The 25,705-nt window shown below is 35.0% G+C and overlaps 1 protein-coding gene across 8 annotated transcripts in view; it reads left to right on the top strand.

Moving 5' to 3' along the window:
* Positions 1-25,705, top strand: part of ITSN2 (intersectin 2) — a 139,248-nt gene that overhangs the window by 79,956 nt on the left and 33,587 nt on the right. For 4 of the 8 annotated variants that reach the window (XM_045549160.1, XM_045549157.1, XM_045549162.1 and 1 more), the window contains 11 exons: positions 277-413; positions 1,494-1,591; positions 9,763-9,938; positions 10,250-10,394; positions 12,500-12,705; positions 14,759-14,823; positions 16,664-16,830; positions 19,764-19,809; positions 19,896-20,017; positions 22,060-22,156; positions 22,584-22,775. In XM_045549160.1, the coding sequence (XP_045405116.1) occupies positions 277-413; positions 1,494-1,591; positions 9,763-9,938; positions 10,250-10,394; positions 12,500-12,705; positions 14,759-14,823; positions 16,664-16,830; positions 19,764-19,809; positions 19,896-20,017; positions 22,060-22,156; positions 22,584-22,775 (1,451 nt within the window). Of the gene's footprint in view, positions 1-276; positions 420-1,493; positions 1,592-9,762; positions 9,939-10,249; positions 10,395-12,499; positions 12,706-14,758; positions 14,824-16,663; positions 16,831-19,763; positions 19,810-19,895; positions 20,018-22,059; positions 22,157-22,583; positions 22,776-25,705 lie in introns of all 8 variants that reach the window. The other 4 variants (XM_045549159.1, XM_045549155.1, XM_045549156.1 and 1 more) reach the window with 1 other exon arrangement.

The following is a 25,705-nucleotide window of genomic DNA, read 5'->3' as shown; positions in this document are numbered from 1 at the left end:
TCAACTTTTTTCCTTGGGTTTTGAGGTTGGTTGGCAGGAGGGAATTGGAGGGTGTGGGAAGTTGTCAGTCATACACCTCAGCTCATCCATTAGTCCAGGGTTCTTCTTTTGATTGATTGATATTTTCCCTTTCATCCCTGGTCACCACTGTTTCTCCCTACCAATACCTCTTTGCTAGTTCTTGAGCTTGACAGGAACCAGATCTTCTACTGTATTTTTATTTAGTGTAAAAAAATTTTTAGGACTTTATGCAAACTCTTTTTCTTTTATGTAAAGGAAAGCCAAGCAAGGAAAAGAAAACTTATGGAGAGAAAGTCTTAGAAAGGAGGAAGAAGAAAAACAAAAGCGACTCCAGGAAGAAAAAACACAAGAAAAAATTCAAGAAGAGGAACGGAAAGTTGAGGAGAAACAATGTAAGGGTAAGGATAAAAATAATACATTTGATATTTTTTGAGACAGAACTACTAAAGTAATAAGAAAAAAAACGACCCAATGAGAAGCAAAAAAAGGAAGAGACAATTAAAACAGAAAGATGCTAATTTTAAAGTCAGAAAAGATCTCTTTCTAAATTAAACGTGGATGAAAAGTGTGTAGGCTTATTAAAACAGATTGAAGGTAGAAATCTTAACACAACAGGAAAACAGAATATAGTTACCATGACTAACTGAAAAGGTTCTGACCTGATTTTCATAATTGAAGTAAAATAGCTTTAAATATTTTATTCAACCAGTAGAACTAAGCTTTTTATTTTAATGAAACAACAGTAAAATTTTAAGTCTTTGCACGATGAAATTTTCTCAGAAGGTATAGTTTGTTTTTTGATACCCCTCAGCGTCAGTCTATTCCTAAAGTACTTTGAGTGTCATTATATCTTTTTTGGATACATAACCCTTCGAATCAATATTAATGATCCAATGTGTTGAAAATTTGACAAGCTAAAAGCATTTATTCTAAAAATGAACAAAGTAAAAAATGTTTAATCTTATCAAATCCAGTATATTTGTGAACTCTTCTGCTGTTTTTCTTTTAGAATCATACTGGTAAATCTATAGATCTTTCTTCAGCCAACCCTGTTTGCCTACTAATCTTCTCATTTGTGACCTCCTTTTTGTGCTTTTCTTCCCTGTTACTTTCTGTGTTCTGACCTCCACAGATCAAACTAAGTCTCTCTCTGCTTAGTCTCCTTCCACTTTGTGCAGCCCAGCCCCGCACTCCCGCACCTTCTTTAGATCCATGTGCACGCTTCAGCCTGCAAGTCTTCTCTTTGTTTTACTGCCTCCTGCTTTGCTTAAGGTGAACATCCTTGTTTGCCTTTATATTCATTATATGACTAGTCAGAATATTTAAATCCTGACAAGTCTGTATCAAATGGATTTTCATTATAGTGTTTTAATGCTCAATTTTTCTTTTAGATTTTAAGAGCTCTTTATTAAGTCATAGCAAAGATATGTATACATGAAAGTAGCAAATAATGACAATTATCTTCTCTTTAGGCGAGACAGCTAGTGTTTTGGTGAATTATAGAGCATTATACCCCTTTGAAGCAAGGAACCATGATGAGATGAGTTTTAATTCTGGGGATATAATTCAGGTAGGAAACAAAGTCTTTTTTCTCTTGAATAAGCAGAATAAATTGTAATATATTGCTTTCTATAATAATATTGACTATAATTTTGTATGGTTATTTTCCTTTATGAAATATTTCTTAAACATTACCTCATTTGACCCTTACAACATACCTCAGAGCTGTATAGGCCAGTTATTATTACTACCATAGTCTAGGCAAGGAAGCTTAGAGTCACACAAATCATAACTGTCAGCACTGCAGTGCCAGAGTGGGATGCAAGTATATAGCTTTTGATTTCCAAAGCTAATGTTCTGTCTACTATGCCATACTGCTTTGCATCATAAAAGGTGATATTAATTTTTTTATTTTAATGAATTAACAATAAAATTTTGGAGGGCTGGTTATTTTCTGGCAACTGTTAAGAATTGAAGGAGTTAGATTCTGCAGCCCTAACTGGATACAGGTCATTTATTCCTTGGAACAAAAGACCTTTATTGTATTATCACAGTCTATGTAAAATGGATGAATAAGAGAAGATCCATAGGATAATGTTTGGGAGAGCCAGTGTGATATAATGGAAAGAGCACAGGCTTTAGAAGCACACAAACTTGGATTTTAGTCTCTGCTTCAGTTTTCTTCTTATTAAACTAAGGTACTATTACCCAGAGTATCTAGCCAGTGTCTGTTTTTTCCCTACACTGTTACCAGTTTGGTATATTTTATTGTTAAGTAGCAAATGTTTATTGATACTTGGAATAGGATTTATGAGAACTCAAGCACACAAGATAATCCCCAGATATACATTCCTTTTCTTGCCATTGCCACTGCTGGCAATGCCATAGCTGCTCCTGAGCTGGGGGAGAGGTCTGTTTTACAACTAGCCCAAGGCCATAGTCTGCTGTCCCTACTGTTCCTAATCTACTTGTTGATGATGGTGAAATAGTGTCTGAGGATGAAGAGATGCAGCCTATCTCTGGGCATGTTTGGTCAAGAGCCTACTTATAATTTTGATTATGTCTTTTATTTATTCCTTCAACAAATATTTCTTGAGAGTTATGTTAGGCTAGGGATATAGTGAATAAGACATAATCTCTGCTGTTAACAAGCTTGTAGTGTAATGAAAAAGAAAGACAACCTAAAGCAGTAGAGGAAGGAAGGTAAAGGAAAAGGTTAGACTGCTACCAGCTTTAGAACAGACCTCTCCCACAGTCAGAGAGCCAGCCTGTGGCAGTGAGAAAAGGACCATAAAGGTAGCTGTGGTGTCTTGGGTGCTCGTGTACTCTGCTGAATTATAACAGAAAGAATGAGTCATAGCTGGGCATGGTGGCTCACACCTGTAATCCTGGCACTTTGGGAGGCCAATGCAGGAGGATTGCTTGAGGCCAGGACTTCAAGACCAGCCTGAGCAACATAGCAAGACCCCCATCTTTACTAAAAAAAGTTTTTTAAAAGAATTAGCCAGATATTGTGGCATATACCTGTAGTCCCAGCTACTCAGAGGGCTGAGGCAGGAGGATCACTTGAGCCCAGGAGTTTGAGGCTACAGTGAGCTATGATGACGCCACTGCACTCTAGCCCTGCTGACAGAGTGAGACCCTGTCTCAAAAAAAAAAAAAAAAAAAAAAAAAGAGTCTTGAGTTACTACCAGATGCCTAATTTGAACAACTTGGTTGATGATGGTGTCACTCACTGAGAGGAAACTCAGACAGAGGAAATTTATGTGGGAATTACGAGTTCAGTGTTGAATGAGTTTCAGATGTCGAGGCAGTAGTTAGATTTCCAGAGATATCTAGAGAGATCTCAGACAGAGATCTAGGCTCATTATGTAAATTTGGATGTCATCAGTGTGTTGTGCTGGAAATGAAATACATGAGAGTTGTGGAGCTCATCCAGGGAAGGAGTAAAGTGAGAGAGAAGAGGATTGAGGATGCAATCCCTGGGAAACATGGACAATGAAGGGATTATTAGAGGAAGGGGAGCCTTAAAAAGGAATGACTAGAGGTAGGAAAAAAACAAGAGAGTTTAGTGCTGGGGAACTTTGAGGAGAGTGTCTGCAAGTGAAATAAGAGAAGGGCTAAAAAAAATCTATTAGATTAGCAACACTTGTATTGTTAACCCGACAACAATATCAGTAGTGTGGAACAGTAGACCAAAAAGCTAAATTTCAGTAATTTGAGAAATAAATTGGAAGGGAGGAAGCAAAGACAGTAAATATATAAAACTCTGAAAGATATTGGTTTTGAAAAGGGGAAGGAACATACAGCATCAGGAAGCCACTTCATCCGTATACGCTGTCAAACCTCCCTGTTCTGACCAATAGATGGAAATGAGGAAGATTCCTAAAAAGGCTGGAGGGGCTGGAATCTAGAATACTGGAAGAGAGAGTAGTAGAGGACTTGAATACCTTTTCCTTGTAATTAAAGGGCAGGAGGAAAGGGTAGGAGGGATTATAAGTAAATTTTGCTCAAGTAGAAGATGAGGTCATATCTGAGGGCTTCCATATTCCTGGCAGGATAGGAAGCAAGGTCTAATCAACTTAATGGATGAGGTGGCAAAGGAGATTCATTGGAAAAGAAAAAGATTAGAAATTCCACTAAGTCCTGGCCACATTTTCCATGACAGGCTGAAATGTTTTTCTAGCTTCTAATCTATTAATGCTATTTTTGAAGTGATAAGTAGTTTCTCTAGGCCTGTGAGAATTTATGCAAAATTTTCTAGTTTAACTCAATATGTAAATTGACAACTAAAAATTGATAACAACTATGACAGTTATGAAATTGATTAAAATTGACTCCTTCCTGAAGTAACTTGGTATGACTCTACAGAATGAATGAGCTTTTTCTTCTTGATGGAGTTAAAAATATTAAGGAAAAGTATTACAGAAATTATGCTTTTAAAAGTTTGTAGGAAAAGGAGGAAGTTAGTGTTTGAATGTCGGTACTCATAGATTAACAGTGATTTCTTGCCTTGAGAGCACATGTTTAAATCAGGCATAATGCTGAACATTCTGCAGCATTGGAATACTTTAGGTTGCAGAATTCTTTAGGGTTTATTGAGTTCTTGTCTTCATTTTTATTGCTCTAAACTAGTCTTGAACTAGATCTACAGGATAATATTTCTTAAGTGGTTCCTTTTGTTCTATTTCAGAATACCATTTTATGGTAGTTACATAGCTATGACATTATTTATATCGTTTAACCGTAGAAGCTTTGGTTGAGGAATTTTCTAAACATTTCATTCATGATGTAATAAATAGTCAAACATATAACATTAAAATAAGAATTATTTACCATAAACATAAATGAAGCTTCCCTGATAATAAATCCATTTATTATTAATTAAACTTTAAGTCTGTTGTTTATCTAATTTAGAATAGTCCATTCAAGTTAACATTTGTTGAGTTTCTAACTATGAGTCTGCTGGTGATAGACAAAAATGAGTAAGGAGGCCACAGTCTAAGAAGAAGACAGAAAGGTGTAAAACTATACAAAATATAATATAAATTTTGATTAGCAATTTATATAAACAAGTACTATGGGAACCCAGAGAATGAAGCAAAAACAACCAAATAGAATTGGGGGACATTTTCACCAAGGATGAAATGGAGGAAGACCTCAAAGGATTATCCTTTATATTTGCTTAGTGCTTTACAGTTTCTTAAGCACTTCTATAATTGTTCTCAATTCAGTTCTGAAAAGAACCCGGAGGAAGGCAGTACAGGTATTTTCCCCAAAATTTATAGATAAGCAAACCCGAGACTTTAGATAATATTTGTTATCTTAATAGAGGATAACCAGGTAGCATGGCTAAGACTGAAACATGGTTAACTCCCGAGTTTGTGGTCTTTCCTCTAAACCATGTAATATTCTGGGCAGGAGGAATACCTTGAATAAAAACATTGAGGCTTATGAGTACCAAGTGTATTTAAAGAATGTCACATAACCATTTGTCTAGAATATAGGACAAATGGTAGGAGATCAAGCTAGAAAGATAAGTTGAAACCTGACAACCTATAATTTCAGAGGCCAAGTTTGTGGTCTTTCCTCTAAACCATGTAATATTCTGGGCAGGAGGAATACCTTGAATAAAAACATTGAGGCTTATGAGTACCAAGTGTATTTAAAGAATGTCACATAACCATTTGTCTAGAATATAGGACAAATGGTAGGAGATCAAGCTAGAAAGATAAGTTGAAACCTGACAACCTATAATTTCAGAGGCCTTAAATTCTATACTAAGAGGTTTGAACTTTGAAGAGCTTTAAAATGGAGAGAGAGCATCTGCTAGGAGAAAAATCCTAATGGGTCTGGAGTGACTTAAATTAGAGTAAAAGGCATTGATACTGGAAAGGGAGAAGTAAGACTGTCTTTATTTTCAGAAGACTTGATTGTGTAGAAAATCCCATAGAATCTAAAAAAAACTACTAGAACTAATAAGTGAGTTTAAGTTTAGCAAGGTTGTAGGATACAAGATTAATTATACAAAAATCATTTGTATTTCTTTGTATAAGCAATGAACATTCAGAAGCTGAAATAAAAATAGCATAAAAATATGAAACTGACAAAAGATTTGTAAAACCTATTTATTGAAAATTATAAAGTTTTGTTGAGAAGAATTGACCTAAATAAATGGAGAGATATATAATGTTCATGGATTAAAAGACTAAGTATTGATAAGATCAGTTCTCCTCAAGTTGTTATATAGATTCAAGGCAATTTTAATCAAAATCTCAGAAGGATTTTTTTGTAGAAATTGATGACCTAATTCAAAACCAAAATAACTTTGAACAAGAGGAACAAAGTTGGGCATTTTTTATTACCTGAATTTAAGGCTTTGTATAAAAGTTACAGCAATCAAAATAGTTATGATAGCATTCAGATAGAAAATAGATCAATGGAACAGAATAGATGAATAGATCCATACCTGCATACGTACGTATATATATCTAAACAGCTGATTTTTGACTGAGGTGCAAAAACAAGTCAGTGAAGAAAAGATAATCCTTTCGGCAAATGGTGTTTCAACAATTGGATATTCTTATGCAAAAAACTGAACTTTTATTTATTTCTTGCAACATATATGCAAAGTAACTCATATCAAATGTAAAACCCAAAATATAAATCTGAAACTGTAGAACTTCTAGAAGAAAACATCAGAGAAAATCTCTATGACTTTGGGTTACTCAAAGATTTTTTAGATTCTTAGATACAACAAAGAATCTGAGAAATGGTGCTTCCTTTTGAGAGAAAATGTTCTATAATTGATTGTGGTCATGGTTCCATAACTCTGTGAATATGCTAAAATCCAGGCCGGGCGTGGTGGCTCACGCCTGTAATCCTAGCACTCTGGGAGGCCGAGGCAGGAGGATCATTTGAGCTCAGGAGTTCAAGACCAGCCTGAGCAAGAGCGAGACCCCGTCTCTGCTAAAAAAATAGAAAGAAATTAGCTGGACAACTAAAAATATATATAGAAGAAATTAGCCGGGCATGGTGGCACATGCCTGTAGTCCCAGCTACTTGGGAGACTGAGGCAGTAGGATACTTGAGCTCAGGAGTTTGAGGTTGCTGTGAGCTAGGCTGATGCCACGGCACTCTAGCCTGGGCAACAAAGTGAGACTCTGTCTCAAAAAAAATAAATAAGTAAAAATAAGAAAATAGAATCTCAATAAGATGTTATTAAAAACAAAAAAAGTTAACATGCATCTACCATATGACCCAGCCATTCTGCTCTTGGATATTTCCCTGAGAAAACTGAAAGCATATGCCCCATACAAAGACAAAAATGTTCCTTTATTTGTAATAGCCAAAAACTGGAAACAACTCAAATGTGTATCAACATGTAAAAGAATAACCAAATCGTGGTATATCCATAGATGTCATATTACTCAGCAATAAAAAGGAATGAACTGTTCATACTCACTAAAGCATGGATGGCTTTCAAAATATGCTGAGTGAAAGAAGGCGGACCAAAAAAATAATATATATAGTATGATTTTATTTATATAAAATTTTAGAAAAGGTAAACTGATGTATAGGACAGAAGGCAGGCCAGTATTTTCCTAGGAATGTGGGACAGGTCATGGGGAGGGGAGTGAGGGAATACTTAACAGTGGAGCAAGAGGAAACTTTTGGGGGTGGTGGATACATTTGTTATCTTGATTGTTGTGATTTTTTACAGGTGTATACATGTGTCAACATTTATCAAATTTAACATCTTAAACGTGAAATTTGTGTTAGTTATGTCTCATAAAGATGTTTTTAAAAATCTTAATGGATTCTGCATGATTTTAACAGATATAACACTGTCAAATCTGTGTTTTAGAAAGGAATGGAGTGGAAAAAAGAGACTCAGCATATTCATTTATTTAGTGAATTAAACAGATATCTGTGCTAGATGGGGGCAGGGGTCAATAAAAAAAGCTCACAGACATGGAAGATGTTTGTAAGTAAATAATAAGACAATGTGATAATGCCTATATGACATAATGCTTATATGCTATAACTCTGTCTTGAGCTGGGGGGAGTTAACAGAATCTTGAAGAATGAGAAAAAATTGCAGTAATCTTAAATGTGAAATGAAAAATACCTGAAGTAGGTAGGTGAAAGTGGGGTGAAAAAAAATTCAAAAGAGTTTTTAGTGACAAACTCAGGAGTTTGGATGTGGAAGTATAGGAGAAATAAGAACCAAATATTTTTTTATGTAGAATGACTAACTCTTTAGTGGTAAGAGAATAGAGATATAGGGAATTTAGGAGAAGTGGATAGGGTTGGGAGGATGGGGAGAAAAGCTCAGTCTTAGACTTGAGTTGGAAGTTCCTGTGGGATATCCGGTTGAAGGTATCTTGCAAGTCATTGAAAAGTATAGGCTTGTCCCTTTGAGAAGAAGTCAGTTCTGAGGATATAGCTTTTGGTTCATTATTGCATAGAGAACTGATTAAACTATTCAGGAAGGGTACAGGATACAACAAGAAAGCCAGCAATGAGGCTGAGTGTAGTGGCTCATACCTGTAATCCTGGCACTTTGGAAGGCCAAGCCAGGAGGATCTCTTGAGGCCAGAAGTTTGAGACCACCCTTAGCAATATAGTGAGACCCTGTCTCTACAAAAAATAAAAAAAATTAGCTGGGTGTAGTGGCACATGCCTATATTCTCAGCTACTTGGGAGGCTGAGGCAGGAGGATTGCTTGAGCCCAGGAATTTGAGGCTGCAGTGAGCTATGACAATGTCACTACACTCTAGCCCGAGCAACCTGGTGAGACCGTGTCTCAAAAACAAAACAAAACAAAACAAAACAAGCCAATGATGAAACTTGAGGGTGTCATCAGTGTTTAAGGGATAGGGACCAAGAAGGCAGAAGAAGAGATACTGTGAGGACAGAGGATGTCACACTGTAGAAGGGAAATGTCCAGGAGAAGAAATAAAACTGATAAATTACCTAGTATGTTTTACCAGTCGGAAAATAGTATTCAGAGAAGGTTTTATAGTTATGTTAGAGAATTCAGGAAGGCTCTGTAATAGAAACAGAGAAAACTAGGCAAAAAAACCAAAAAAAAAAACCACACACATAAAGTAATGATTAACTATAGGAAATTAAAAAGTTTACAAGAAAGCAAATGTAATTAGCAGAACACTGCATGACTCAGATGTGAAATATTTACATAGTCATAATAATATAAATATTAAATATAATTTAACCAAAAATTATGCTATAACAATATTGGTAGACTAAGAGGGTACAGTGAAAGAGAGGTAAGTAAATCTTCCTTTTCCATAACCAGAAGCCAATAGATAATGTCTAAAATTGAAAAAATTCAAGAAATAGCAGTGTAAGTATGTTATTTAGAAATAGAGAAGATAATACAGAAGAAACTAAGAATGGCAAGTTACTGTTAGGAGTGAAAATCAGAAGATAAGGAGCCATGGAGTAGGGGAAGATATTTTCCGTCATAAGCTGTGTATAATGCTATTTGTCATTGTAAATTACTTTCATGAATTAACTTGGATAAAATTAAGATTTAAAAAGATAATTCATCAATCACTAGAAATGGTAGCCTATTAGTTTGTAGAAGATGCCTTAGCTATTTAGTTAGATGGGCTTAATTCTGAAAATGAGAATACTATGCAATAGTCTGCATCTCTTTCTATTGTAAATGTGTAGCTTTCTAAGCACTGTTCACTCTTCTGTTTGTTTCTTTAGGTTGATGAAAAAACCGTAGGAGAACCTGGTTGGCTTTATGGTAGTTTTCAAGGAAGTTTTGGCTGGTTTCCATGCAACTATGTAGAAAAAATGCCATCAGGTGAAAAAGCTGTGTCTCCTAAGAAGGCCTTACTTCCTCCTACAGTATCTTTACCTGCTACCTCAACTTCTTTTGAGTAAGTTTTTAGCTAACAGTGGAGTTTACATAGCTCAGCAAATGTATAAATAGCTAATATGTAGTTGTGTGAGCTTGTTACTTCATCATATTATAATCTGAGCTAGACACTCCAAGAGTACCTTTTGTTCCAAATTTAATATTGAAATTTAGTAAATGAAAACATAGATCAGTAGTTTGTTCAAGAATCCTTTCTTTTTCCACAAATTGTATTTAAACTCAGGGTATATAATATACAAGTAGATAAATTAGTAGTACTTCATTAAGTTCTAAACAATTAGGTATACTTACGTGAAGATGTTATATTTGCAGACCACTTCCTTCAAATCAACCAGCATCAGTGACTGATTATCAAAATGTATCTTTTTCAAACTTAAGTGTTAATACGTCATGGCAGAAAAAATCAGCCTTCACTCGCACTGTGTCCCCTGGCTCTGTATCACCTATTCATGGACAGGTATGTTGTCTGTAATTTTTGTGTGCTTTATTCTTTGAATTTGCTCCTGATTCTTGTAAAATCGAATGAAGATTTTGTACAAAGGCATCGTTTACTCATTTAACCAGAATTTGTAGCATTCAGTTTCTTTCTTATTCACATGTGATATGAAGGTGAAAAAATGATTATTGCTTAGAGGTTTCTCTACAATTGTTTCCCATAGTACCAACTTACTGGCAGCTAAGGTTTCTAAACTCAAAATACCATTTTTACAAATCTGATTACAATTGTTCTTGATTTGTAGTTATTGTAAAAAGATAAGAGATTTAGGCTTGGGAGTTTTTGTTTTTTTTCTTGAATAAGTCATTTTTCTAGGAACCTTGAAACTTTTTTATGTATATTTAGCTTCTGATTTAGATTTAACCATTGCAAGTATTGTTACATTAACATTATTGAAAAGAATCACAGACTTCATCAGAATAAAGTTTACAGATTTCACCTTCATTCAAAAAATGTGTATTGAATGACCATAGGTTTCAGACATTTTATTATGTGCTAGAAATTTAAGAGAAAATAAGTCAAAATTCCTGCCATTAGGGCGGGCGCGGTGGCTCACGCCTGTAATCCTAGCACTGTGGGAGGCCGAGGCAGGTGAATCGCTCGAGGTCAGGAGTTCGAGACCAACCTGAGCAAGAGTGAGACCCTGTCTCTACTAAAAATAGAAAGAAATTATCTGGCCAACTAAAAAAAAAAAAAAAACATATATATATATATATATATAGAAAAAATTAGCCGGGCATGGTGGCACATGCCTGTAATCCCAGCTACTCGGGAGGCTGAGGCAGAAGGATTGCTTGAACCCAGGAGTTTGAGGTTGCTGTGAGCTAGGCTGACGCCACGGCACTCACTCTAGCCTGGGCAACAGAGCGAGACTCTGTCTCAAAAAAAAAAAAAAATTCCTGCCATTAAGTAGTTCATAATCTAATGAAGGAAACAGTCACATAAACAACTGTGAAGTGTGAGAAATGTAAAAATGTGATACCTACAAAGTCCTGAGGGAAATATGTAGGAGAGAGCATCTTATTCAATTGGTGGGAATTGGAGCAGACTTCACAAAGAGCAGAGTATTTGAGTAGGATCTTGAAAGATAAGCAGTATTTCACCAAACAGAGAAAGTTATTCCAGTGAAAAAAATTTGAGAAAAGTTACTGAGGCATGTAAACCCAAGGTGTTTGCAGGAAACAAGAATTGTTAATAATATGGCTAGAGTACAGGATTCATGGAGAAAGGGTTAAGAAGTGAAGTTGGAGAGAGAAGTTGAGGTTATTTGTGAAGCATTTAATACCCTGCTAAACCCTGAAGGTTTTTAAGAGAGGAGTTGCTGTGTATATTTCAATACTGTGATGGGTACAGAACCTAAAGTAGAAGAGATTGAGGGGTTAAACTGGAAAGCAAGTTTAAGACTATTCTTTCTTTGAGGAATTTTAGAAGTAGAAGAAAGTAGAGAAGTGGAGAATGAAGGTCAAAGAGAGACTTAACCGTTACAAAATATTTTTAGAAAATGAGAAAGCAGAAGAGAAATTTGGAGTACAAGTGAAGAAGTTAACCTTATTAAAACAACAAAAACACTCCTTCTTCTGAGAGGGGAGGGAGAGAAAGAAGAATGAATAAAAATACAAAGAAATTAAGAGTCAGCAGAAAAATGGAGGGAGGTCAAGCATAACCATAACTGAATCTCATTTCTTAGTAGAGTGAACTGAATCAACTGCAGTTAAGAGACATTGAAAACTGGAGGAGAAACAAGATTTACAGTAACTTTCCCTTTTCATTTGTTCTACAATATATATTTCATAGACTTATGAATTCATTTCTTGAGTACCCCCCATGCCACCTTCTATACCAGTGGTGATGTTTCCTTGAATGGCGGGTATTCAGTCTGTCTTTAGCTTAGCAGAAGCCTACTCACATGGTTCTCTGTTATATGTAATTTTAAGTCAGTTAGTAGATTAAGGTTAAGTGACCAGCACGCCAAAGTGATATGCTTTTTGAACAGTAAGTACGTTAAATACTCAGAAACCATGGTTACCATTGTCTCTTTTTAAATTTTTGTGGTTTTGTTTTCATAGGGACAGGTTGTAGAAAACCTAAAAGCACAGGCCCTTTGTTCCTGGACTGCAAAGAAAGATAATCACCTGAACTTCTCAAAACATGATATTATTACTGTCTTGGAGCAGCAAGAAAATTGGTGGTTTGGGGAGGTGCACGGAGGAAGAGGATGGTTTCCAAAATCTTATGTTAAGATCATTCCTGGGAGTGAAGTAAAGCGGGAAGAGTAAGCATCTCTATGTGTTGTACGTGAGGTGTAGATGTTGGTATATTCTTGGCAAGTCAGCCACAGTATGACCAACTATATAATAAAATAAAAAGTTTATGCGCAAGTTTGATTATAAGAAACATATTTCCTAGGGTGAAAAAAGCATATTTCAGGTATTTGTTCCAGGTTTAGAATATCTTTTGTTCTAGTTATTTCAGATTCATAAAGTTTTCAAAATACTTAAAAATTTAGATCTGTGGCTTTCTTTGTACCATAAGATCAGTTAGAAAAGTTACTTTGCCTTTCCTTTCAAGCATTTCTCCCTTGTTTACTATAAATTGTCAATATTTAAATAATTCTTTGCTCAAGGCCTCCCATTTGCCAAATGGGGCATTCCCATCTCTGGCTCTCCAGGGTTCTTTGAACATAACCTCTCATTGCTTGTAGCACATTGCATTATAGTTACTGACTTTTTTTTGCCCATATACTTACTAGGTCATAAGCTCCATGAGGGTGGAATGCATGTCTTTTTTTGTTATTTGTTTGTTTTTCGGTTTTAATGCCTACTATAATTTTAATGCATAGTAGCAGCTCAGTCATATTAGCTCAGTGAATGAAGAGAGGAGCAAATGAATAAAGAATCATATGAATGAATTTTCAGATGAACAAAACCTAAAAACCAGATAGGTTAAGTTCTCTGCGTTTATTTCCTAGTTTGTAGGAAAGTCAAGTTGTCAAATGTCTTTAATACAAGGAAGTAGGAAACAATACAGGATGTTCCAAAGTCTCCATACAAAGAAAAAATTTTGTAATGAATATTTTGTAAATAAAGGTACATTTAGCTACAATTTCCCATTTTCCCTATATATGGCAACTTTTGGGACACCCTGTATACATATGGGTCATTATCTCTTGTGTTTTGTATGGAGTTGATCTAAATAGAAAAGCAGTCTGATTTAATGAAAAGATGCTGGTCTTTGGAAAGCAAGAGGTTTGAGTTTTGCTATTTGTGCCAGACTGTAAGGAATAACCTATTTGGTCTTCAGTTTTCTAATAGATTGAATGAAAATATTAAATAAATAATCTTTAAGAATCCTTTCAATGGCTGAGTTTTTGTGTGTCAATATTTAGTTCAAAGGCAGAAATTTACTTTTCCTACTAACATGGAATTTTAGATTTAGAAGGCTGTAACAACAACAGTAAACAACAATATACAGCTGACATTTGTATGCCAACACTGCTAGGCCCTTTATGGGAATTATCTTGTTTGATGTCCATAATGTAAGAGAAAAAAACAAATCAAAAAGAGATTAAGTTTTAATATTTTAGAGGGTATTTTTTCTAACTTTTCATTTAATTGCCATTCTTTTGTAACATCTAAGGCATGTAACTTGAAAACCTACAGTAATGGAGAATTTAGCACTAAACAACGCATTGTTCATTCATTTGTGGCCAGGAGTTGTAGTTCCCTTTCTGTTTATTTGAAAATTGCCTCACTATGTGGGAACCCTGGCGCATCCCATAGGTGTCTAGTTCTTAAACATAACAGTCTTCCAGATTTTTGAAAACAGTTTCCTAGGTTAAAATGGAAATTGATGTTATCGCTGTTCTGAGATATAATAATAAAGTTTTATTATTTTTATATTTTTTAATATAGTACAGTCTTGACAAACAATAACATTTATGAAATGCCCTTGTTTTTCCCAGACCAAACCAAGCCCCATATGTGCTTCACCAAAAGACTGCCCATTTACCCCTGTGCTGGTGTCTTTTAAGTTTCTTTAGAAAGGCAAAATAGCTCACATTTGAAAAACTATTTACAAATCATATTGAAATTACTTAAATATATTTTAAAATATAGACGTTTATAATTAGGCAGTTCTTGACTCAGCAGTTTTGTGAATGGGATCTTCCTAGTCTGTGCCGAGACAATATTTAGATTAATTTGAGAAAGCCCTAAAAGAATGCACTGCTAAAACCTGCCGTATTCATCAAATCACCTTTCTTGTTTTTTGCTTGTGTCTTTTTTGGAGTTTCATTGTTGTTTTTTGTTTGTATGTTTATCTGACAGGCCAGAAGCTTTGTATGCAGCTGTAAATAAGAAACCTACCTCTGCAGCCTATCCAGTTGGGGAAGGTAAGCTTTTGGCAACTTGTAAATTAGATGGGAATCAGTTTAGCTACTGACTAATTATCTGACTTTGCACAGTTGTTATTCTCCCTGTTTCTGTGTCTTTACGTGTTAAAAATAGCTTAGAAAAACTTGCCCCTATCTATTTCACATGAATATTAAGAATATAGACGAAATATGGCTGAAAACATGCCTTTAGAAAGGCAGTGCTATAAAAATTCAGCATAGACTGGCTCGATAAATATGATCATAAATAAAGAGTGTTGCAGTGATTGATGTTTAGGAAGTAAGGAAATTTCAGTATTTAGTTGCTTATAAATTTCCTTTTAATTACAGTGTGTCATAAATCATTAAGGAAGATCAGAGTACACTGTCATAAATATTGCAAAGCATTTTTTATATCCCTTTGGGTTTAATTAATAAATTATTTTGATTTTGTCAATGTGATGAAAAACAAAAGGTTGTCTACCCTAATTTCAGACAATGTTTTTATTTAATAGTTGCATAGATTTATAAATGAAATGTATATGCCCATTGTAGAATTAGTTGAATAGTTGAAGTACATTTTATCTTTAGTTTAAGAAATCAGTTTAATGGTAAATTAAACAGTTCATTCAGTATCTACTATGTTGACAATTCTGTGCTGAAAAATACAAGGATAAATAAAGCACAGTCTCCAAAGTGCTCACAGTAGAGTGCAGCATACAAATGTGATATATTCTATAATGAGTCAACAAAAACAACTTAATTTTGACTAAGACCTCTCAATCCACAGAGGTGGCAGTATTACATCATCCTATACAATGAGTAGGATCTTGCATAGTGACAAAGGAAGAGAAAGTGCTTCTGGACAGAGGGCATGGCATGAGCTGAGGCACAGTGGTGAAAGTTGAGGGAACTTCAGGTCACCAGTGAGGCTGGAACCACAGCTGTACTGTGGAATGAGTGCTGTGAGATGAGCCTAGGAAAGTGGTTAAGAGCATTTTGGAAAGGACCTTACTTATTGAAGCATCCCTAAACCTTGTAATCACTGTTAGTTTTGTTAAATCAGCTAAATTGAGTAATACTGGGGATGTGAATAGTAAATAGGTTGTAGATGGTGTTTCTAATGTCCTCTAGTTGATGATATTCAGATCAAATTCCATGTTGGCAATTATAAATAAAACTTTACAGAAAGGAAAGAAAAAGACTTCTAAAACCCAGTCACTGACTGTTTCTTCTAACTCGTAGTAATCACAGGAAAAAGCCAATGTAAACATTTAGACATTTCCCTAGAGGTGATAAACAAATATTTATTGAGCGTCTACTTCAAGCCAAGCACTGTGTTAGGAGCTGGGTCATTGTGATGGAACTTGGCTTCTAGTGCTGCTGTATGCTGGATATTGGACATTTCTACAACTGTGTATCTAAAAGAATTAAAGAGAAAAGAATTTAGCAGATGAAAATATATTTTATATATGAAGGTTAAAAAATATCTTTTCATATCTTGACTCCATTATCTAAGTAACTGAGTGACTTAATCTCACTGAGCCTTGGTTTCATTATCTGTAAAGTAGAAATGCTAATATCTGTTGTTAGTTTTAGGTAATTCTTTGTGATTAAAAAAATAAAACAATTAGAAAAAAGAAACCCCAAGGTAAAATTTTGTGTTAAATAACCTTTTTCTAAGAAATTATTAATTACTTCATTCCTTTTTCTACCTTCAGATCTTTTTATATTAGGTTTCCTTAAGGCACAAAATCTTTTACAATAAATTTATACAAGATTTTGGAGATTAACCCAATTCCTTTTTCACATCTGTGATCTTACAACCAAAACCTGCTTCTTTTTGCTTTATTCCCTGCAGAATATATTGCACTTTATCCATATTCAAGTGTGGAACCTGGAGATTTGACTTTCACCGAAGGTGAAGAAATATTGGTGACCCAGAAAGATGGAGAGTGGTGGACAGGAAGTATTGGAGATAGAACTGGAATTTTTCCGTCCAACTATGTCAAACCAAAAGATCAAGAGGTAGAGTTATTTTGATATTAAAAACAAAATTGTTCCATTCTTGTTGATCCAGATTTATACTTAAAACAGAGATATCATGTATATGGTTTTTATCAGACTGTTTCGGTTACAAGGAAACCACTCAAGGTAGTTCTAGTAAAATAGAGTTTATTATTAGGTAAGGGGGACAAGATTTCATGAAATTCTAAGAACAAGAGCCGGAGGTGGGGCTGAGCCTTGTGATAATTGGAGCTAGGGAGTGGTTCTGGATTTGGAGCAGCTCAAAAAGGACCACCTTAAAGGAGTTTGTAAAGTTTTATTTACTTTAAGGCTTTAACATTAATATGACTCAGCCTGCACTTTGAGCTCCTGCTTCATTTCATCCCACCACCAGTGTATAGTGCAGAAGCTCTCAAACTATTTGGTTTCAGTAAATTTACAGTCTTAAAAATTACTGAGGACCCCAAAGGGTTTTTTTGAGTCATGTGGGTTATATCTAATGATACCATATTAGAAATTAAAACTGAAATTATTTAAATATTAACTCATTTAAAAATAACGATAATTAAATCCATTGTATGGTAACATAAATAGCTTACTTTTGTGAAAAAGAACTAACTATATTTGTCAAGAAAACAAAGTTTGGTGAGAAGAGTGGCATTGTTTTATATTTCTGCAAATCTCTTTAATGTCTCGCTTAAATTGAAGTCAGCTAGATTCTCACATCTGTTTCTGTATTCAGTCTGTTGTGATATGCTCCTTTGGTTGAAGCAGATGAAGAAAATTCAACTTCACACATATATGGGAGCAAATGGGGAATTATTTTAATGACATTTGCAGATATCTATAGATATTCTTTTTAATTCTACTACACCAAAATTTGACAAATGCTGAATTGTTATAGGTTAGTTGCAACATGGAATCTGAGGCCTTATCAGTGAAAATTTTTCCTGTTACATTAAAATTCACTTGTCTGTTTTGTACATTGAATGGATCTCTTATCCATGAGTGATATGGTAACATCATTCGCTGGTCATTTGGAAAATATTGAATCACTGAGTTATGCAGATATTCCCTGTATTGATATATTTCATTATATGATATTTAAAAAGTCACATTTGTTAATGTCATCACTTATCAGAAAAATCTTTAGGTACTAGGAGACTGTCAAACTCACAGTGGTAGATATAAGTTTTCTAAAATTTTAATTTTCCATGAAGTTTGAATTTTATCATTAGCAACAAATCCTATCAGCTATTTTCTTGAAGTGACAGGCTTTCTGCATTCATTTTTGGAAACATATTTGCTAAATCCCAGTCTACCTAGTTTGTCTCTCAGTTTTTTGAAGTAAAAATGTTGTTCCATGAAAAACCTAGTTTAGCTCACAATTTTTTTTTTATTTCAGCATATTATGGGGGTACAAAAGTTTAGGTTAGGTATATTGCCGTTTCCCCTCCACTCCTCCCCCCCCCCAGTCAGAGCTTCAAGCTTGTCTATCCCCTAGAGGGTGCGCATTGCACTCATTATGTATGTATACACCCATCCCCCCCACATCTGCCCGACACCCCATAAATGTTATTCCTAAATGTGCTCTTAGGTGATGATCAGTGAAACCAATTTAGCTCACAATTTAATCATACAAATGCTTTTCCTTGAGACAACTATCATACTTTGGTATGTGGCAGAAATGTTTCAGGTACACTTTTGTTTAGTCACACAGAATTTTTAAAGGATTATACTTGAGGATTAAGATTTAATAAAATTTCTACTGCTTGATTGAGGACATTAAGTAAAACTGGCTTTGTTTGTTTTACTGTGAGTGCATGGCAGTGAAGAATACTATGACTACTAGTATAATTTGGTGCCATTGCCACGATTCTGCTAAAGCACTAGCAATTTTGCCTACCATTGTAAATGTCAGTACAGTGAAAAAGGCAAATAATGTCTTAGTACTATTATGAAAATAGTTTTTAACCCCCCAGACTCAAGGGGCTCAAGGACTACTTCCAGGAGTCTACAAGCCACAACATTGAGAACATTGGTGTGGTGGAATCAGACTACCTGGGTTGACTTCTGGCTGTACTACTTAGAGGTTAAGTGACCTTGGACAAGTTACTTCACCTTTCTGTGCCTTGGTTTTCTTCTCTGTAATGGGGATAATTGTATAATAATTACTTAATAATTTTATTAGAAAAGCTAAATAGCTGAATATATTAAACCTGTTAGAGCAGTGGCTATTACATAGTACCCAAAAAATATACTATCCTCAGCTCTGCTTAATACTTGTACTGCAGCTGTGTGTTCACTAACAGAAAAAAAATCTTTTTAATCCCACCCCTTTTTTTGTTCAAATTCCTAAAAAGAGGAAGTATGGTTGGTCCAATTTATCCTTTGAAGTCAAACAGAGATCATAGTTGATACTCAGGGTATGGATTTTTTTATTCTTGAGATCAAGTTCAGTCAGTTTGAGGGGAACATGGTAAAAAACTAAAAACTAAAAACATTGCCTCCTATTCGGCAGAAACTATAGATAAGTCAGGGTCCCTTAAAGAAAGCAGGAACAAAACTCATATGTCTTAACATATCTGGGACACATATGTTGTATATCGTGGGCATTGATGCTAGCCCCACTGATGAATGGAGTGCATTTGGCCTAGGGAGTCATGTTTAATATTCAAGAAAGATTCAGAAAATGAGCTTTTCCTGCTGAGTCAGTGGATGACAACATCAACCACTGGTATATAATATATTCCATTAGCAGATGAGATCTTCTCATTAAGTGTTGGGTTCTTCACTTATTTGGTCAGTGGAATATGAAGTTCATTGTCATTTTGATCTTCATTTAAAGAAACAAGAATCCTGGGAATTAAAAATCTCTAATTCCTAATAAACTTTGTACTTTCACATATGGATTGTTGGAAATAATAAAAACAACATGGTATCTTTCCTTGTAGAGTTTTGGGAGTGCCAGCAAATCTGGAGCATCAAACAAAAAACCTGGTATGTATTATAGTGAGCTTAAAAAATTAGTAAAGTATTTGCTCTATTATAGTCATGAATTCATAGTTTCTTGTTCTTCTTTTCAGAGATTGCTCAAGTAACTTCAGCATATGTTGCTTCTGGTTCTGAACAACTTAGCCTTGCACCAGGGCAGTTAATATTAATACTAAAGAAAAATACAAGTGGGTGGTGGCAAGGGGAGCTACAGGTAATATTCTTTAGTGTCTATCAATTTTATTATAAGAATAATACATGCCCATAAAAAAGATAAAATTAATAAAAAATTTTAGAACACCCATAATCATACCACTTAGAGGTAATCAATATCAACATTTTAGCATATTATTTCCTCTCATCTTTTGCCTGTTCATTTCTAGCACAGTTGAGTTGATGTTATTATATAAGTAACAATTGAAAGAATATCTTTATCTAAAGACAATCATTTTCCAATAATGCATCCCTTAATAAACCACAGATTGCCTTATTAAAGGAAAGCACAGCATCATCTTTGCCTGGGATAGCCCCAGACTTATAGTATAGCCTTCAGGAGAAAGACATGATCCAGGTTTGGTACTGAGAAAATACTACTCATTCGACTATCCCCCAGTGGCCTTAGGTTTTTGAAATAGCCAGTGCAAGGAAAGAGTGCAGACATCAATGAGCCTGATTTTTTCCCAAAATGTTAATAGATGATTATTATATATGTTTTGATACAGAAAGAGGGTTCTTCTCTCACTTCTAAAATTTCTTTACTAGTTAAAATTAAAAAGCATTTTAGAGGTTAAGCGATGACAACAGGTATAAAGGCTGCATTTTTATATAACATTGATATATGATTATAATATGGAGGGTGTACATAGCTTCATTCTTGCAAACTGGAGTCTTAGGATTCCTAAAGAACAATGAAGATTCAAATTCAACATCTTATGATATTCCACCTTCTAATTTAAGATGGACCCAACCAAATGGGAAACATGGCTCTCCACAAATTTTATTTACAACCTTCTGATTACTTATTAACAAAGCTCCAGGAGATATTTTCAGTGGGCTGCACCATTTTAAGTGTTGGCTTAATCTTGTTAGGAGAACTCTAGAAAGGTCTTTTTGAATGTAAGTATTATTTCTGTGAAATATTCAGAGAACTCTGAGCCTGAAAGACCTCCAAATAGACTTCTACAGATGGCATTTTCAGCGGCAGTTTGAGATGCATATTGTAGTGAGTCTTCCAGTTGTTTAATGTTTACCTGAAAGGCCAACGCTGAGTTCAGGGGCCTCTAAAACAACCCTCATATCTGAAACTAGTTACAAGTTTAGGGGTCCCCAAGACTACTCTCAAGTTCAATAATTCGCTAAGAAGGACTTACAGAACTCACTGAAAGCTGTTACACTCATAGTTACAGGTATTTTTTTGGTTTGGGTCCCCACCCCCACCTCCCCAGAGACAGGGTCTCACTCGAGTGCAGTGGTGTGCAGTCATAGCTCACTGTACCCTTGAACTACTGGGCCCAAGCAATCCTCCCAGCTCAGCCTCCCAAGTAGCTAGGACTGCAGACGCACACCACCACAGTTGACTAATTTCTTTTAAAGTTTTTTGTAGATACAAGGTCTTGCTGTGTTGCCCACACTGGTCTCAAACTCCTGGCCTCAAGTGATTCTCTTGCCTCAGCCTCCCAGAGCACATAGTTACAGTTTATTTCAGTGAAAGGGTAAAGATTAAAATCAGCCAAGGGAAGAGACACATGGGACAGCATGCAGAAGAGTTCCAAAAAGGGAGCTTCAGGTTGTCCTTTTAGTGGAGTCATGAACAGCATTAACTCCTCCTTGTAATGATATGTGACAAAACACACAGAGTATTGCCAACCAGGGAAGCTCAGCAGAGCCTTAGTGTGCAGAGTTTTTATTTGGGCTCCTGTCGCATAGATATGGTTATTGTCCATGTGGCTGAACTCAGTCTCTAACCCCTTCCGAGACTGAGCTGATACTGTGTGACTCAAAGCACTGACCATAAATCACATTGTTAGATTGGGCATGGCCCAAAGCTCCCAGATAAACTAAGACACTCTTATCAGTCAGGATATTCCAAGGATTTAGAGATTACCTCCCAGGAGCTGAGGGCAAAGGCCAAACCTCTCTGTGGGCAACATTAAATTCTTTACTGCACATCCACAGTTTTTCTGATTTTCAAGGTATGTCTCAATGATTATTTTTATTCTCGTCTTTCAATTTTATATTCCTTTTGCTAATTTATAGGCCAGAGGAAAAAAGCGACAGAAGGGATGGTTTCCTGCCAGCCATGTTAAACTTTTGGGTCCAAGTAGTGAAAGAACCACACCTGCCTTTCATCCTGGTATGGAGTTTGTTAAAACTCAGCAGCTTCTTAGATTAGCTAACTCAGAAAAATATTACAAATTTGTTCTTCCCTTACCTCTGCTTAAAAGTAACATGCCACGGAGAACTTCCTTTCTAAAAAGTTTTGTATAGAAACAGCCCACTTGATACTTGAACCACTTCACTGCTTGAAATTTTCCAGTGTGAAATTGCTACACCATCACACTTGAAGTGTCTGGTTGGATTGTTAACTGTAGTTGGGAAATTCTCTTTTTTTGTAAAACAGGGAATGGAGGGAGGAGGAGAAAAGATAGAACAGCTCAAGGGAAATTTTGCCTAATTTTAATATTTAATATTAGAGTAATTTAAATCCTAGGGAGAGTTTTAACACTTGACCCTTGTAGGAATAACTAATTTAGTTTATTCTTTTGTTGTTCTTCTGATAGTCTGTCAGGTGATCGCCATGTATGACTATGTAGCAAATAATGAGGATGAGCTCAATTTCTCCAAGGGACAACTTATTAATGTTATGAACAAAGATGATCCTGACTGGTGGCAAGGAGAAATCAATGGGGTGACTGGGCTCTTTCCTTCAAACTATGTTAAGATGACAACAGACTCAGATCCAAGTCAACAGTGTGAGTAATACCAAATTATTTACCTCTTACTTAGTGTGAAAACTTTAATATGCAGTATTAAGTTTATTATTATTCTGGATCAGATCTTAAACTCACCACTCACAGCAAATGTAGATTACTGTTTAAAGTAAGAAGAAAACTAAAGGAAACTTTTTAGAAGATCAAAATTTATACTGCTTTATTTAAATAGTTTTTGCTAGCTTCAGACCTTGTTAGACTTTTTCTGAAAGAATGTATAATTTTTCTTACGGGTTATTTGGTATGACAGCCATCTGTACTGAAGTTTCTTTTCATCACCATCTTCTTTTTCAGCATCTAGTTTAAAAAATAGCCCTAGTCACCAATTTAAATTTACCATTTTAATGTACAGAAGCCATTAAATTTGCAATCTTATCGTTTATTTCCCACATGTTTACATATTATCCAGGTTGGAAAAAAATTAAATAACCTATTTAAACTGTTTGTGAAACTCTCTTTAGGTGATTCTTTAAATAGCCACCTCATTCCACAAGGGATATATGAATCAAGATCTATTTCACCTTTTTCAGTTCAAGGGTCCAGATCTCAAAGTGTGAGATTTGGTATTATATAAAATTATCTCTTGGTATTTACCTAGCCATTCTTGTAGTTGAGAATAAACACAGCATTAATAATAAATTAAAGAATAAACAGTACTTGGAAGTATTTTTTTGCCTTTATAAAACGGATGTCACTTTTTCCTACCCTTTTGATTTTTAGTTTTGATGTTTACAAAATATATCATGATTTGTATTTTTATCATTCTTGTGAAATTATTTGAAATATTTTAGCCTTTCATTTTAATTTAGTTGCTGAGGACATATAAATCGCAACTCAGTCAAAACTGAAATGCATTTAGTATAAGGATTCAGTATAAGGATTATAAATTTATTTAATACTGTATCTACAATTTTGCATATTATTTTCACTTTAGAGCTTATAAAGATAGTTCTGATCCTGGGGGAAGACTTCCCTTTAGCTAAAGCAACTAGATTTCCTAATTTGGAGATGGAAGGAGTCCAGTTTTTTATGGTTTGAATATTCCCAAAAATATCTCAGGGTTTCAAGAGAAGGTGAAGAAAATTATAACAACTTGGGTTGCCTAATGAATAACCATTTTTAAGCTCTGCTGATGATTTGGCAGTTTATAATGATTAATTAGAAATCAGCTTGTCTGATTGATTAGATATACCTGTGGCACCTTTCTTGGTTCTGAGAAAGATTGTTTTCAGACCTACTGGGTCTGGAAGATCTTTGGCTAGTGATCCCTGAAGGCATCCCAATGTGTCAATATATTTGGCTTTTGTAGCATCCATGACCTAAGTGATGGTTTTTCAACTATATTGTTGTTTGGAACATTTTTTTTCAATTAAGTCTCATATATGATAATAAGGAATATAAAGAACAGATAAAAGCTGTTCTAAAAGAAGGACAGGACCATCCCCCCAGGACTTCCCTTCCTTTCCCCTACATATTCTATGACAGTCCTTTCAGTTTCTTCTCTGGGGATAATTTAAAAATCACTGTGGTAGAGAAATCTACTTCAAGGCAATAACAACCTCCCAGGAAAGTAACCTTCCCAGAGAGCTGATTGACAACTTTTTATTCTTAAAGGAAGCAGTATAGTAAATTGTCAATAAATGTTTGGTACATGAATGATAAAGCAAATAGATTGACATTAATTAGTTATTCAAGGACACATTTGCCATGGAAATTACTTTGGGCCAGAGAATGCTTTGTCTCCCATTTTAGTATGGGTAGAACTGGCAAGAGCCTCAGTCTACCTATAGATGAGGAAGGTACCTAATCTATATAGTGCTATCTAATAGAACTTTCTGCACTGAGAAAAATAGTCTATATCTGTGCTATCCAATACACTGGCCACTAGTCATGTGGAGCTTTTGATTATTGGAGTGTAGCTAAGATGACTGAGAAACTCAATTTTTAATTTAATTTAATTTTAATTAATTTAAAGCTAAATAGCCATTTGTGGCTGGCGGCTACCATACAGGACAGTGTAACTTTGGAAGACAACCAATTTCAAGGCCTCCTTGAAATAAAACAAGAAAATAACAATATTGAAACAGAAATAAGAAGAAAAGGAACAGTTGTCTTTCAGTCATTACTGACCTACACAATGATTTTAAAGGAACAAAGTTTCTATGTGCTTCAGGTCTTACTTTTTATGGTGTTTTTAGATTTTGTTAACATTCTTTCCACTATTAAGAAATCCATTCGTTTGGTAAGTATTTTTTGAGTGTCTACCATATACTTACTAGGCATTGGGAATACAAACATAAAAAAACAGTCCTTGCTGTGAAGTAGCTTTAGAGGTTAGTGGGGAACAAGATTCAGTTAAATATACATGCCACAACAATTGCTATAATGAATATTTATACAAATATGTATTGGGAAGAGATCCCCTAAATCTTTGTGGGGAAAGAAGGCATGCCACAAGAGATTTCACAGAGGGTATTTGAGCTGGAACATGAATGATAAATAGTAACAGTTTGCTAGAAAGGCAAATATTGGGGATGGGAGGAGGTACTGATTATTTTCTTGATTATTTTACATAGTGAGAGCTGGGAAAATAGAATGTTCAAGAAGTTATTTCAAAGTAAGAGTAGTTTCAAAGTTCTCTTTGTTATAAAATTATTACCAGTAACTTACCTATTACCTTATTTTTTGCTGATATATGTGGATTTCTTTAGTTTGATCATATCTGAAAACTGTACTTTATGGTTTTGCCCAAAATGCCTGACCAAATCATCTGTCCTGGAATAAAAGGGCTCTCAATTTTGTAATTCTGAGGATAATTCCCAAAGAGATTCCTCTGAGACCGTTTATTGTTTCTATAAAACAACTGTTTAAATCACCTAGGAGAATGAGGAATACTGATTTTGTTTACTTGA

This window comes from Lemur catta, chromosome 4 (genome assembly GCF_020740605.2).
Source record: "Lemur catta isolate mLemCat1 chromosome 4, mLemCat1.pri, whole genome shotgun sequence".
Lineage (NCBI taxonomy): Eukaryota > Metazoa > Chordata > Mammalia > Primates > Lemuridae > Lemur > Lemur catta.
Note: the sequence above shows the minus strand (reverse complement) of the source record. Positions and strands in the feature narration are given on the sequence as shown.